This window comes from Cynocephalus volans, chromosome 10 (genome assembly GCF_027409185.1).
Source record: "Cynocephalus volans isolate mCynVol1 chromosome 10, mCynVol1.pri, whole genome shotgun sequence".
Lineage (NCBI taxonomy): Eukaryota > Metazoa > Chordata > Mammalia > Dermoptera > Cynocephalidae > Cynocephalus > Cynocephalus volans.
Genome location: NC_084469.1, coordinates 2309630 through 2322657, shown reverse-complemented (window position 1 = coordinate 2322657; position 13028 = coordinate 2309630). Strand labels below are relative to the sequence as shown.

Below are 13028 nucleotides of genomic sequence, written 5' to 3'. Positions count from 1 at the left end.
CAATAAGGCTGGGCTTTAAGCCAATCAGAGTTTTGGTGGTTGGGAATGGACTAGACACTAGAGCAACTGCCACTCACTTGGCCCAACATTTTTTTCAAACTTGCTTAGTTTCCTTGGCACTGGTTAATATGTGGATCTGAACAAAAGCAATAAGGAAAAGAGATCCTCCTCTGTACTCTTTGCTCTTGTGATGATTATTTAACAATTTTGCCATTTGATAGTAGGGTTCAATTAACTTGCTGGTATTCAGGATCCTGTATTCCTAGGTGTATCCCTTCCTTAAGCATGAATCATCTTTCCTAACTCCCATTTCTCATCATCGCACACTTAAAGTCCTGTATACCAAAAAGAACATGAAATGTTTCTCACTGATTTGGGTTCAAGGTCAAAGACAAATTCCCACTCACCTTGCAGGTTTACTGAAATGTGCTACCCTGGAAATTCAAGAGGAAGATTAGGGGGACAAATTCCTAAGAATTTAAGACAGGGTAAGGAAGAAAGGAGAGGCATCCCCATAAGTTCTTCAGTTACGTAAGGCCACGAACTCCAACACACCCTAAGAAGCTACAGGAAACAAACAGCAACTACAGCAAACCCTGGGATATGAATTCAGAGGTCAGTTCCTTCCAACAATATGGAAAGAGAAATAAAAGGCAAAATCCTAATCCACAAAGCGTTTAGGATACATAGGGTTAAGAAAGGGCCAATAAGAATTGCTCTTGCTCGTGTCCATCAGGAAAACAGATACAAAGTAAGATTATGATTTCAAGGAATCTGGTAAGAATGTCTTCGCTCCTAAGTTTATAGCTCCCTTGATTCTTCTGAGACCTCACTCACTGTCCAGTAACTGACACGCAGAAGTGTTTCCTCTTTGATGAACAACTTGAAATCCCTCAACTTTACCATAATAAAGTATACCTATAGGCCTGGCCCGTGGCTCACTCGGGAGAGTGCGGTGCTGATAACACCAAGGCCATGGGTTCGGATCCTATACAGGGATGGCCGGTTCGCTCACTGGCTGAGCGTGGTGCTGACAACACCAAGACAAGGGTTAAGATTCCTTCACCGGTCATCTTTTAAAACAAACAAACAACAACAACAACAAAAAGAATACATACACAGACACCAAACTGTTCCCCAGCCTGAGATAAGACCAGAGAGGCTTAACTCAACACAGGTATTCACATATTAAGTGAAGTGACTAGCAACCTCCCAGGAAAACATAAGGCCTTCAGCTACCTGAAATGCAAAACCTCTGATATTTAACCCACTGGCTCCTAAGTAGCTTTATTTGTTCTGGTAGGCAAAGAAAAATAAACAATCTTCATGCACAGAACCCTGATCTATTTTGGAATGCCAACTAATACATTTTTTATTTTAACCTCTTAGCTGCTATGGGGGAAACAGAACTTTGTGTCAAAGTAACAGGCAAAATTAGTCCATTTCTTTTCTCTCTAGAGACACTAAAGCTAAGGAAATAGAACCTAGCCATTTAAAATGCTACAACCATAAGGTCCAGTGTCTTGAAAGCACCTCCCATTTTGTCCCGTGGGACTATGACAATTTAGCAGCAGCAGCACGCACTTGAGCCAAGATGTAAGGTAGAGGGTACTCCTTGCTGGACCTCACAAAAACAACCCAAGAGACTCATCAACTCTTGTGTCCCTAAGTGAACTGGTAGTAGGACTGTAACAAGAGAGACAGGAACCTGGTCAAATGACTCTCACCAAGCCAAACAGTAGAAGGGCATTTGTAAGGGGATGTCCCTATCATGCCCTCTGCTATGGCTACACAGGATTCCAAGAAACATGAAAAATGTAAAACAACCTCCCTCCAAAGGTTCTAAATCTCCACTCCATATTCAGCACTGGAAAACTATACATAAACAAGGCTTTTTCATACTAACAGATCCTAATGTTTACTCTTCTAATGATGTCTTATAAGACAGAAGGTCAAACTGATTTTTTTGCTTACTTCACCTATTTTCCCTTTGACATGTGCACAGAAGTGGTAAATAATAAACATTAATGGCTTATTATGTCTAAAAGAGCTCTATGTAAATATATATAACATATAAGTCTGTTTGGTAAGAATGCATTTTTTCTTTAATTTACAGTTATATTTTCTTAGTGGTAGATAACACAATTGTGCATTTTACAATCAATGACATCTTAAATTCCATGAACTAAGGGCAGTTAACATAAGTAAACACCCTCTCTCATTCTGGTATACTGCTACCAAATACTGTAGGTTTTGTGTGATGGGGTCCATTACAGCATTACCTGTTTTATGTTTGATATATCTTCAGGTTCATTTATGACAATTTTATGATAGAATATCTTCTAAGTTTGCAATTTTTTAAGGAAAAGGATTTACTTTAGATAGGGGGCTCTGAAGTGAAACACAAATTAGGGACATAACCTACATCAGAGATTTACACCAGGCAGGATGAGTTTTTTAAATTACATATGGCTTTCCAAATACAAGTGATATAAATGCTTACAATTAATTTAAGCTCGACTATGTTGGGAGTTTTGTTTCCTATTTTACAATTCCTTGATGATGTTTATGAGCTGATGATGCTTAACTTTAACGACATGAAAACTCAAAACTAGGAACAGAGAGAGATTGGACTCTAGTATACACCTTTCTCTGATATCCTAGGGATCCACTCTACTTTGTCAAGCCTCTCAGCTCCCAACAGGTCGGGAACTTGAGACACTAGCTGTGGTAACTACCTTTAAGCTTGATAACTGCTCAATGCACCTCAACGATTACCTTTTATGTTTCTAACTTGAATAGTAAAAATCTCAGAATCCTGACTTCAGCTGTCATGAAGTAGTTCTACATCACCACCTCAAAATATGCAGACTGAAGACATACCAGGCTTATTATAAAAATATGAAATGTGTGAGGAGACTGAGGGCACTGTAGCATAACAAAAGGCTCAAATTAATCTGCAGCTGATAAGGGAAGGGTTCCAAACTTCCAGAACCACTCAGTCAATTCTGCTTTAGGATTAGAACAGGTATAGCTACCCACAACTGAGTTCCAACCCCACTTCTAATAACCTGCCTTAGCTGTTTCCAGAATCCAGAATGTTCTCAAAACCACTCACTCAGCAGCTCCCTTGGCTAGCCCGGGCTGGCAATCTAGAGCCACCGCGGCTGCCCAGCAATGCCAACTGCGCTCAAGAGGTCGCCCTCCTCCCCGCTGCTTAAAGATCAGTCCTAAGAGGAATAAGGATCTCACCCAGGAAGAATAAGGGTAAAAGAGGATGACGGGTAGAGCATGAGACAAGCCCTCAATCTTCCTTTTTTCTCTATCATCTTCGACTTCTGGGTTAACCAGGGGGCGATCAAGTCAATAATAGAGACCAACGATCGCCTTGAACCCAGACTAGTGGTCCCTAGTGGAATATAGCTGGTTATTGGGGAAGAGGGGGTGAGAAGAGCAAAGGCCTAGGAAATATAAAGTGCTGACAGACAACAATGCACAGAAGTCAACAAGAGAAGGCAGGCGTCGGAGGCGATGTTAGGAAGTCGTCACAGTCGCCGCGCCGCCGCCTCCCCCACCCAGCAAAAGACCTCTGAGATCCCCCTCATGGACCTGGCCTCTACAACACGGACGACCTTCTTCTCAACTGAAGAAAAAGGCTGTGCCTCAGTTACCCTGCCAGGCGTAAGTTGAAGGGGAAGACCGACCCCCGAGAGCGCTCCTCAGAGGGTTCATCCGGACTCGATCTCAGACGCGGGGGGAGGGGGAATTCACGGAGGGCGGAGCATCGCTTCAACAGCTGAGGGCTGCATCAAGGCAGGGACGGGTTTTCCTGACCCACGGAGCTGAAGGTCGCCCCCTCCACAACCCTGTCACCCGGTTACCTCTTTGCTTCGTCGTCGCCGAGCAGCTCTGGCTCGGTGGCCGCCATTACTACATCGCACTCAGCGGCAGCCGCCATCTTACCGCCGAGACCAGAGAGCCGAATGGGAGGCAGGCGGAGAGGAGCACTTCCGGCTAGAGCATCGAGCTGCTCAGTAGTGCTGAGCCCAGAGGGGCTTCCTCGAGCCCGTCTACCAGCGTGAGGCTCCGCTTGGGGCCAGAGCGGCCTCCCGCCCCCGGAGGTCCACGGTGGTCTCCGCGCGGAGGCGGGGGCCCAGGGGCGGTTCCTGTGCGTAGGAGGCGCCACTTTGCCCGTGTGTAGGAAGGAGGGGTACAGGAAGGTGTCGCCTCTCTCTCTAGGCCTTGGCTTTCTTCAGTATTCCTGGAGCCTCGCTGCCATAGCAACTTCCACTCCTAGAGAGTCTCGGGTAAGACTCAAGGAAGTCTGGGTTGGTTGGGTCCGGGTGACCCAAGACTCTGGAGGGAAAGGTCCCCCACTACTACCTTCCCGAACTTGGATAGTGTCCACAGTTTCCTCCCGAGAAAGGCTAGAAGAGACACTTTGAGACCAGTTCCCCCAGCTTTCATCGGTTCCCTGGAAGCCCTGCCCAACCAAGCCAGGGGAACGCAGGGCGTCTTCACCCCGAGCCTTTCATCCACCCCGGATCTCCTAGCACCAACTGGTTCATCCCCCTAACGACGCTGACCCTTTTATAAGGCTGCTTTCATGTCAGCCAGCTGGGCGTGCCATCCTAGCATTAAGCCTAATGAGGCTGACATGACATGGTGCCCCAGACCCTGCCCTGGAGTTCATAAGGCTGTTCACAGGGTGAGGTCCCTGCTGCTCGTGTCTCGAGTACTCCCGCCCCTCATATAAACCCCTTACTCAGCACGCTTGTCTTGCCAAATACGGTCTGGATTGGGAACTCATAGAGGGCGAGGACACAGTTAAATCATCTTTGTTGTACTTTCCTCAACCAAACCAATAATACTGGTATAGTTGAATTAAATTGGGGCTTTCTGAGGTTAAACTGGGGGAGTATGAGGTTCTAATTTAAAGATGGGAGGGGGGGCTGGCCCTTAGCTCAGTTGGTTAGAGTTTGGCATTAAAACACCAAGGTCGGGCCTACCCCGTGGCGCACTCGGGAGAGTGCGGCGCTGGGAGCGCTGCAGCGCTCCCGCGGCGGGTTCGGATCCTATATAGGGATGGCCGGTGCGCTTGGTGTGGCCGGTCACAAAAAAAAAAAAAAAAAAAAAACCACCAAGGTCAAGGGTTCGTCTCCCCCCACAAGCCAGTCACCAAAACAAAATAAAGCTAAGGGGAATTTTAAAAAGAAGGGGGCAAAGGAATTTAAAAAGGATCCACCCCCTTTCTCCATGAAGACAGTGTGTGCCAATGTCCTTACCCTGTTTGCATGGTCCCTGCCTATCGCAGTGCTTAGGGAACTAAAACCATAGGGACCACTGGGTAGGGAAAGATAGGAGAGGCTCAGTGGGTTGGAAGGGAGAGGTCACTCAACCAGCCAATCCTCGAATAGCCCTTAACCAAAATGACTATTCTGTGCTAGGTTGGGAGGGCACAAAATTCACAAAGCACCTGCCTTGCCTGCCAGTGGCTCACAGTCTACATTCTCACTGTGTGCCTTTATATATAAGCCAACTCATTTATTGCCAGCTTTAACTTCGTCTTGATAACTCTCAACTCTTGATTATCTCCAACCTACACCTTCCAAGTTCCAGACCTGTGTATCCAACACTACCGGATATCTCTTGGATATTTCACAAATTCCTGAGACTTAACATTTAAATTGAACTCATCATTTTCTCTCTCCAACCCTCAACAACAGAAAACACAAGTGCCTGGGGTGCTTCCTGCAGCGGTTTGGTGGTCGTTGCTGGGCTGGCTGCGCGTGTCCAAGGGGCCTGTCTGATGCCTGAGGCCCCACCACCACCCACCTGGCTCAGGAGAGCCCAGGGCACTTCTTGGGGCAGCTTGGTGGTCTTCGCTGGGCTGGCTGTGTATGTTGGGGGGTGTGGCCAAGACCCTTGTCCCCCACCCTCAGGACATGTTGTGGGTGTCCAGAGGCATTGCTGAGATCCCTGGACCTCCCCCCTTTCTGGCTTGGTAGCTCAGGGGACTTCCAGTCCTTCTAGGTATTATAGGTGTTCTTTGGTGAAATGAGACCTTTGCTAGTTAATACCAAACTTTGTCTCTGGTTGCAGGTATTTGTTTTCTGTTTTACTTCTGTGTTGGATTTTTTGCTGTTCCCACCACTTAAACTATGTGCTGGAACTAATTTGTTGTCCTTTGCTTATTTCTAAAATGGGGAAACTTCTTATGGGGACCAGTAATTGAGCTGTGTGGTTGAGCTAAATTGCCGCTTTGCTACTGTTTCCCTAGGAAAGGCTTTTTGTGCAGCTCAGGATTTAATGGTTGGCTTTATCGGTACTTGTGGGTCTAGTGAGATGCAGTACACCTGGGTTGTATAGAAACTCTGATCTGGGCCTAAGCCTTTTCATCAAACTGCACCCCCATGCAATTCTATATTCCTGACTAGTCTACTCTGAGTGGTCCTGTGCTGACTGGGGGGCAGATCAGCTGTCCTTGCTGTGCCCCAGTGTTCCTCCAGTGGGCCCATCTCCCCCACCTCCCATGGTGCAAACACTTCCCATGGGATGGGCCATGCTTCAGTCCCTTGCAATGACTCACCGGCCTCTGAGAGGCTCCATTTTTACAGTTGTTGTGGCTCCTCACTGCTATGTGGGACCATGGGAACCCTATCAGTGGTCTTGCTAGCCTGGGGGCTACCAAGGCCCTCTTCTGCCCTGCTGCCTCCAAGCAACTTCATCTGAAGGGCATTGCTGAAGCTTTTGCCGGCTTCTGCTCCATGCTCCATGCTCTCAGCAGCTCCAGCCTGGAAGCTGCCAGGGCTCAAATCGTCAGAGCAGATTTTTCTTTCTCATCGTGGCTTCTCCCGCCTTCGTGCAGCCTCTCTGTAGGCCTCTCCTCTTCTTCGCCTGAGCTCTAGCGGCCCCAGCTTGGCTGTCATTGCTTTTTTGTAGTTGTAAATTGGTCGATTTGTGGGAGACAGTGATGCTAGGGACGGTCTATTCCGCCATCTTAACCAGAAGTCCCAGGAAGTTCTTGATGTCCCTCGCCCTCAAGTTAAATGTCCCTTTGCTGTACCTCCTTAGCACCTCTGTAATATTCCTCACCATGCTGTGCTGTAATTGTTGGTTTAGACGTCTAGCTCCTCTAGACCGTGAAGTTCTCATGCACAGCCACCGTGTCTAACACGTCCGCTTTTTCTCAGCATGTGGCCCTACACCTGGCACAAAACAGGGGCTCAGAAAACATTTGACGACTAAATGATGGAGTAGACGAAGTGTTACTGTACTACAGTAGCCTTTAGAGAGAGTACGTGTGGGCATCAGAGACACCAGAGCAGACACCGCGCCCACAGAGCCTAGAATCTCTCGCTCCCACGCACAACCGGCCAGGGCCTGGCCGTCATTCTCCCGCCGGGCGCCGGGGGCGCTGTGCGGCCGGGGCCCCCTCTCTGCCGCCGGAACCTTCTTGCCGGACGGAAGCAGGGAGCGGGAGCGCGGCGGGGGCGGGGCCCGACATATCTACCTCTACAGGGCGGGGAAAGGGGTGTTCTTGCGACCCCGCTGCCCCTCCCCTGGTCCCGGCGCCCTCCGAGGGCCCGGCTGGGGTGCTGCGGGGGCCCGGGAGGTACGGAACTGGGAGGCGGGGCTCGTCCAGCACCGGAATCGGCCTCTGCCTCTGGGCCGCTTTGGATGGCCAGTCTCTGCCTCTGATTCGCTCTGGGGGCCTCCTCATGAGGAAGTCTATAGTGGAGGTCCCTCCGATGGTCTCTCTTGGGGTATCCACTTAATTGCGGAGCTCACCATACGGGGAGGGGGTCTGTGTCAGGATTTTCCCCTGGAGAGACTTCTGTTTGGGAACCCCTTTGGAAGTGACCTCTGTATCTCTGCTCGCTGAGGGGAGCAGGGAGTGCCATTGTCCGGAGCTCTTGGGGAGCCTGTGTTTGGAAGTTTGCCTTTGAGAAGATCGCTGTCTGGGGCCTCTTCAGAGAAGGGGTTTCTGTGCCTGGGCCCCCTCTTTCGGGACTGTCAATCCAGGAGCAACAGAAATTATCTCCTTTCCGAAGACTTTTCCTTTGATTCCCTCACTCCCTTCTCTCTTGTCCAATGTTCTTCGTTTTAGCCATGGATTTGACTGGGGTTTAGAGGGAATTGATTGTTTTCCAAGTCATATAAGAAAGCAAATTATCCTCCTTAGTTGCTTGCTCTCCCCAAGGAGCAGGTGGCTTATAAGAAGACAGATGCACAAAAACTATTCCTGCTTATTTCTCCATAGAGTCATGGTTAAAGAGAGGAGGCTGGGTTGAGCTCCCTATGTTGATTGGTTCTCTGCACATCCTGTGCATAGAGAGGAACCTGGCCAGTACTTTCAACCAGTGACTCTCCTCTCCCTTTATGGCAGCATTTACTGAGCACCTGCTCTGTGCCAGATACTGGTCAGGTACTGGGAATAACAAAGAATAAAATACAGCTCACTGTCCAGTAGCGGACATAGACGCACCAGTTCAGTATACACTGATGAGAAAAGGGACAGTGCTGAATCCCTGAGGCTATACCTTCAGTTCAGAACGTGGGCTGTCAGTTATGGGAGGTCTGCCCTCTGTTTTGATCCTCTCTTCTGTCACCTCACCCAGTGTGCATCTGTTCCTCAAGGTTGAAGGCTAAGCATGGGGAAGAGCTGCAAAGTGGTTGTGTGTGGCCAGGCATCAGTGGGCAAAACTTCAATCCTGGAGCAGCTCCTATACGGGAACCACGTAGTGGGTGAGTGTTGTTGAGGGTGGGGGATGGTGGAAGAGGTTGAAAATAAGAGGTAGGATTTGATCAAAACACGCAAAGGCTAAAAGCTGCTTCTGGTGGTTTTTACATTCCAAAGAATAAAACTTACATTGTAACCCCCAATTCTACAGCATCGATCAAATCTGGAGGGAGGAAACCCAATATCCAAGATAGGGAGGGAAAGCTCCAAAGTCACACTTTTGCTTAGCATGGTATTAGTATGAGATTAACGTCTGTTCCCCCAAATAATTCCAGTCCTGACAGACTCTCAATTCTGTCGCCTCCTCTCCTCAGCCCCCACATTCCTTCATTTCTCTGTCCAGTCAGACTGTTAGGATGTCCTCATCACTCCCAACTCCTTCCCACTTCAAAAAAGTTTTCTTCATCACAGGTTCTGAGATGATCGAGACACAGGAGGACATCTACGTGGGCTCCATTGAGACAGACCGGGGGGTGCGGGAGCAGGTGCGTTTCTATGACACTCGGGGGCTCCGAGATGGGGCCGAGCTGCCCCGACACTGCTTCTCCTGCACTGATGGCTACGTCCTGGTCTATAGCACGGACAGCCGAGAGTCCTTTCAGCGTGTGGAGCTACTCAAGAAGGAGATTGACAAATCCAAAGACAAGAAGGAGGTACATGGCTGAAGTTCCTGGTGGGAATCCAAGTGATGAGAGAGTGTGGGCCCTGGGCTGGCTTTGGGAGGCCTGGTCTGGCTCCATTTTATACTCATCTTACAGGAGGTTGGAGTTGGAGGGGGAATGGAGGCCCTGGGATGGTGTCTTGCTGTTGAGGCAGCCCAACAAAAAAGGCTTCTCTTCAGTTTAAGGGTCCCTGACCTAACGCATGAAGCTCCCACTGGTCTTTCTTCCTGACGGTTCTGTGTTCTTAGCTGTGAAGGCTTGTCTGTTCTGCAAAATCCCCCTCTAAGCTGCAGGCATTCTGGGAGTGCGTCCTCACTCATTGTTTAGCCAGAGACTAACTGCTAGTAACGAGCTTGTGTGGGTGATACAGGGCTTGTGGTGGAACTCCTGGAGGGAAGGCCAGATGGAGGTCAGAATTTGAACAGAGGAAGAAAGAGAAAAAGCAATTATCTCCTTTCTCTAGTCAGTGGTTTCTAATGTACAAAGAGATGAGACATCAGCTATTGAGACTTTCCTATCATAGAGCTCCTAGGTGGTTGCCAGCCCCCACCCCCTTCCTGAGGTCCACGGTATATCCACAGGCCTCTACTCTGTCCCTTTTTCCCAGGTCACCATTGTGGTCCTCGGCAACAAGTGTGACCTACAGGAGCAGCGGCGTGTAGATTCAGACGTGGCTCAGCATTGGGCCAAGTCGGAGAAGGTGAAGCTGTGGGAGGTGTCAGTGGCTGACCGCCGCTCCCTCCTGGAGCCCTTCGTCTACCTTGCCAGCAAGATGACCCAGCCCCAGAGCAAGTCTGCTTTCCCCCTCAGCCGCAAGAACAAGGGCAGCGGCTCCTTGGATGGCTGAAGAGCTGCCCTTCCTTCCTCACCCTCCCAGCCCCACACTAGCATCTGGGGCTCTAGAAGATGGGTTGAGAGCAAAGAGGGGGCAGGGGGGCTGGGGTAAGCAAGCTCTCCTTCCCTGTGAGCACAGGGAGCCCCCACTAGGCCAGGCCCAGGCCCCTTTTACTCCCTCTCAACTCTGGGAAGTGCAAATAATCTTGGTTAGCGCCCCCTTCTCCCCTCAACCCTTCCCCCCCCCCCCAGCTTTCATATCTGCTCCACTGTCAGCCGGGGTAGTCACAGGTCAGAGTCCCTTCCATCTGCTCTGGACAGGAAGCAAAGCTACCATGCAGAAGTACCCAGTCTAGGGTCTGGTTCCCATTATAGGGGTCCCACCCTTCTTTGCCTCCTGCCAGCAAAACACACACACACACACAGCACCAGCCTGTCCAGGTGTTGTGTATTGTGTAGATGTGCACACACGTATGTGTGTGCATGCTGGTATTAGGGGTCTCCTTATCCCTCACCCTGACCTGTCTTTTCATAAGCTGGAAGAAGCTGGCCTCCTGGGAGTGTAATTTTCTGTTTTAATTCTTCTCCCCCAATTGTTTTGCTTCCTCTTCCTGCTCAGGGAGCAGATGGGTCTCATTGGTTGAGGTGGAATGGAACGATGACTGGGCTGTCATCAGCTGACTTTGTGACCCAGCAAGGCCTTTCCCCTCTCTGGGTGTCAGTTTCCTTATCTGTAAGGTGATGGGGGTTGTTTAGATGATCTCCTAGATCCTTTCCAGCTCTATGATAAGCCTGAGGCTTCAGGCCATGTGACTGTACCCTTTGCTTCTCCCTCTTCAAGGTGCTAAGCCTAGCAGCCCTGGAGGCTGGACCATGTCTCTCCCTTTAACCACCAGGGGGCAGGAGTGCACTGTCCACTCTCAGTTGCCAGAGTAGCAGCTCTGTCCTGCAGGGGCTGGTCTTCATCCCTTCCTATAGTGGTTTTCAGCTGATGGCTGGACTTCTATTTATAAGTTACCTGTATTTATATTCCTGCTGCCATGTTGAAGGCTGGACAAGGTGCTCCTCTAGCCCTTCTTACCTCAGATGCCTGAACCAAACAAGGCAAACCAGTAGCAGCTTCTCAGAAGCTTCTGTCAGGGCTCAGGAGGGTGGTTACACACTCAGACGTGCTGTAAGTGAGCTTATAACCCACAACTTCCTGTGCCCACTTGTGCTTATAACGTGCACACGTAGCATAGGTGAGACACTATAGCCAGGCAATCTCCGATACATGCCCCTTCTCCCCCAAACAGGAGGGGTGAGGAGGAGTAGGTGCCCAGGGCTGGGCAAGTAGAGTTAGGGTGTATTCAGGCTCGGGCTTAAAGTTCATTTATTGATGGATTGGACACAATAAAACCACAACCGCTATCAAAACGTTTCCCTCCCCTCCCCCCATGTCTTGTTTTCCCATGGAAATATCTTTTTTTAAAAAAAGATGCAGGTGGATACTGGCAAAGTCCCATATTATAGGGTGAGGGGGGAAGTGCTGGGGTGGGATGGATTTTGTGACATTGACTTTGGCAGCATGAAAATGGGTCTTGAGTATGTATCAGACTACCTCAACACAGCTTCACAGTGGGGAGGCTGGAGGAGGGAAAGCTGAATTTGGTGCTAGGAACCAGTTTGGGGTGAGGAGCTGTAGCGGAAAACTCTTCCTTTGGGAGCCCTGGGGGGATTTGGTGTTAGCAGAGTACATAGTCTGAGGGAGACCCAGTGGTCCCCCACCCCCAGCAAGAGCTGGGGTTCAGGAGGAATGAATGAAAGGCTAAGAAGGGAGAGCTTTTGTGGGATGGGTCACTGCCTCTACTAAAACTGAGCCCAGCAAGAACATCGCCCTCACCTGCCCCATCTTAGCTCAGTCCAATTGGGGCATATAATGCCCTAAAAGCTTCCAGCCCAGCTCCCCTACCCCTTTGGCCACACCCACCATTGTACTGTGTGATCAAGGGACTCTTGGGTCCCTCTTTTTCCACAGTCCTCTGCCACACCCCCATGGTCACCTTGCCCTGAGCCTTGAACCCACTCCAGTTTGGACCCCATCTCCAAAGAATCCAGTGAGGCCCCAAATCATGGGAACTGGGGCCATATATTTGTCCCCAGGCTAGGAGAGGCTGGCTTGTGGAGCTAAGATTAATCCTAGAGTCTGGCCATGTGGGTGTAGGACTTGAGTTTGGAAAATGAGAACACCGCATGGCTGGGGCTGGGATTCTGCTTAGACCTTTGGGATTTATCAGGCTCGGAGAGGCCGGGGAGCCTAGGACTAACCATGGACTAGCCTCCAGGAAAGAAGTGTGGGGGTGATTCTTGGATGGGGGTTGGGGGGTGGGGTGTACTGGTTTAATCCCCAGTCCAGATAGGTAATGAAGGGCAGTTGTCCTTAAAACTAGCCCCGCAATTCCTAGATTGAGCAAGAACCCCTAAGCTGTAAAAGGCAGTCCCTGTGGGATCTTGGGGACAGTAGGAGGTGGTGAGTGGCTGTTGGGAAATCAGCCCTGGCCTCCCCATGAGGGCTAATAGTGGGCAAAGATGATGGGTCCCGTGGCAGGGCGGACGGCTCCCCCTGGGGTGCGGAACAGAGCTGGGCCCAGGATGGGGGCTGGGAAGAGGGTTGTAGCTGCAGTAGGGGCAGGCTGGAGGGCCAGGGGCCCTGGCAGGGCACACATGGCAGCAGCTGTGGTGGGGAGCGGGCTGGGCAGGAAGCGGGCTGCCAGCGTCTTGGTGAGTTCCCTCTGCAAAGCCAGTTTAGA

General features: G+C 50.1%; 3 protein-coding genes across 9 annotated transcripts in view; 1 reads left to right on the top strand and 2 right to left on the bottom strand.

Annotated features, from left to right (window-relative positions):
• DNAJC7 (DnaJ heat shock protein family (Hsp40) member C7) overlaps positions 1-3995 on the bottom strand; it is a 27254-nt gene extending 23259 nt beyond the window's left edge. The window contains exon 1 of the mRNA XM_063112477.1: positions 3882-3995. Coding sequence (XP_062968547.1) covers positions 3882-3958 — 77 coding nt within the window. The 5' untranslated portion in view covers positions 3959-3995. The remainder of the gene's footprint in view (positions 1-3881) is intronic.
• NKIRAS2 (NFKB inhibitor interacting Ras like 2) lies at positions 3179-11723 on the top strand. 6 transcript variants are annotated; one of them, XM_063112479.1, is made up of 4 exons: positions 3179-4307; positions 8641-8748; positions 9155-9396; positions 10013-11721. In XM_063112479.1, the coding sequence occupies exons 2-4, from the start codon at positions 8655-8657 to the stop codon at positions 10250-10252; spliced, it is 576 nt and encodes a 191-aa protein (XP_062968549.1). In that variant the 5' UTR covers positions 3179-4307; positions 8641-8654; the 3' UTR covers positions 10253-11721. The 6 variants fall into 6 exon arrangements, with proteins under 6 accessions (XP_062968549.1, XP_062968553.1, XP_062968554.1 ...); XM_063112483.1 differs by having other exon boundaries at positions 8622-8748; XM_063112478.1 differs by lacking the exon at positions 3179-4307 and adding an exon at positions 7526-7615.
• The window catches only part of LOC134389049 (zinc finger protein 385C-like), a 34645-nt gene continuing 33221 nt past the window's right edge, over positions 11605-13028 (bottom strand). For both annotated transcript variants that reach the window (XM_063112475.1, XM_063112476.1), the window contains exon 9: positions 11605-13028. In XM_063112475.1, the coding sequence (XP_062968545.1) occupies positions 12792-13028 (237 nt within the window). In that variant the 3' untranslated portion in view covers positions 11605-12791.

Excerpts from the sequence above, each read along its gene's own strand:
- NKIRAS2 (XM_063112479.1), top strand. The coding sequence starts at position 8,655 with ATGGGGAAGAGCTGCAAAGTGGTTGTGTGTGGCCAGGCATCAGTGGGC. Across the intron at positions 8,749-9,154 it reads ATACGGGAACCACGTAGTGG|GTTCTGAGATGATCGAGACA; the intron begins GTGAGTGTTGTT and ends TCTTCATCACAG. Across the intron at positions 9,397-10,012 it reads AATCCAAAGACAAGAAGGAG|GTCACCATTGTGGTCCTCGG; the intron begins GTACATGGCTGA and ends CCTTTTTCCCAG.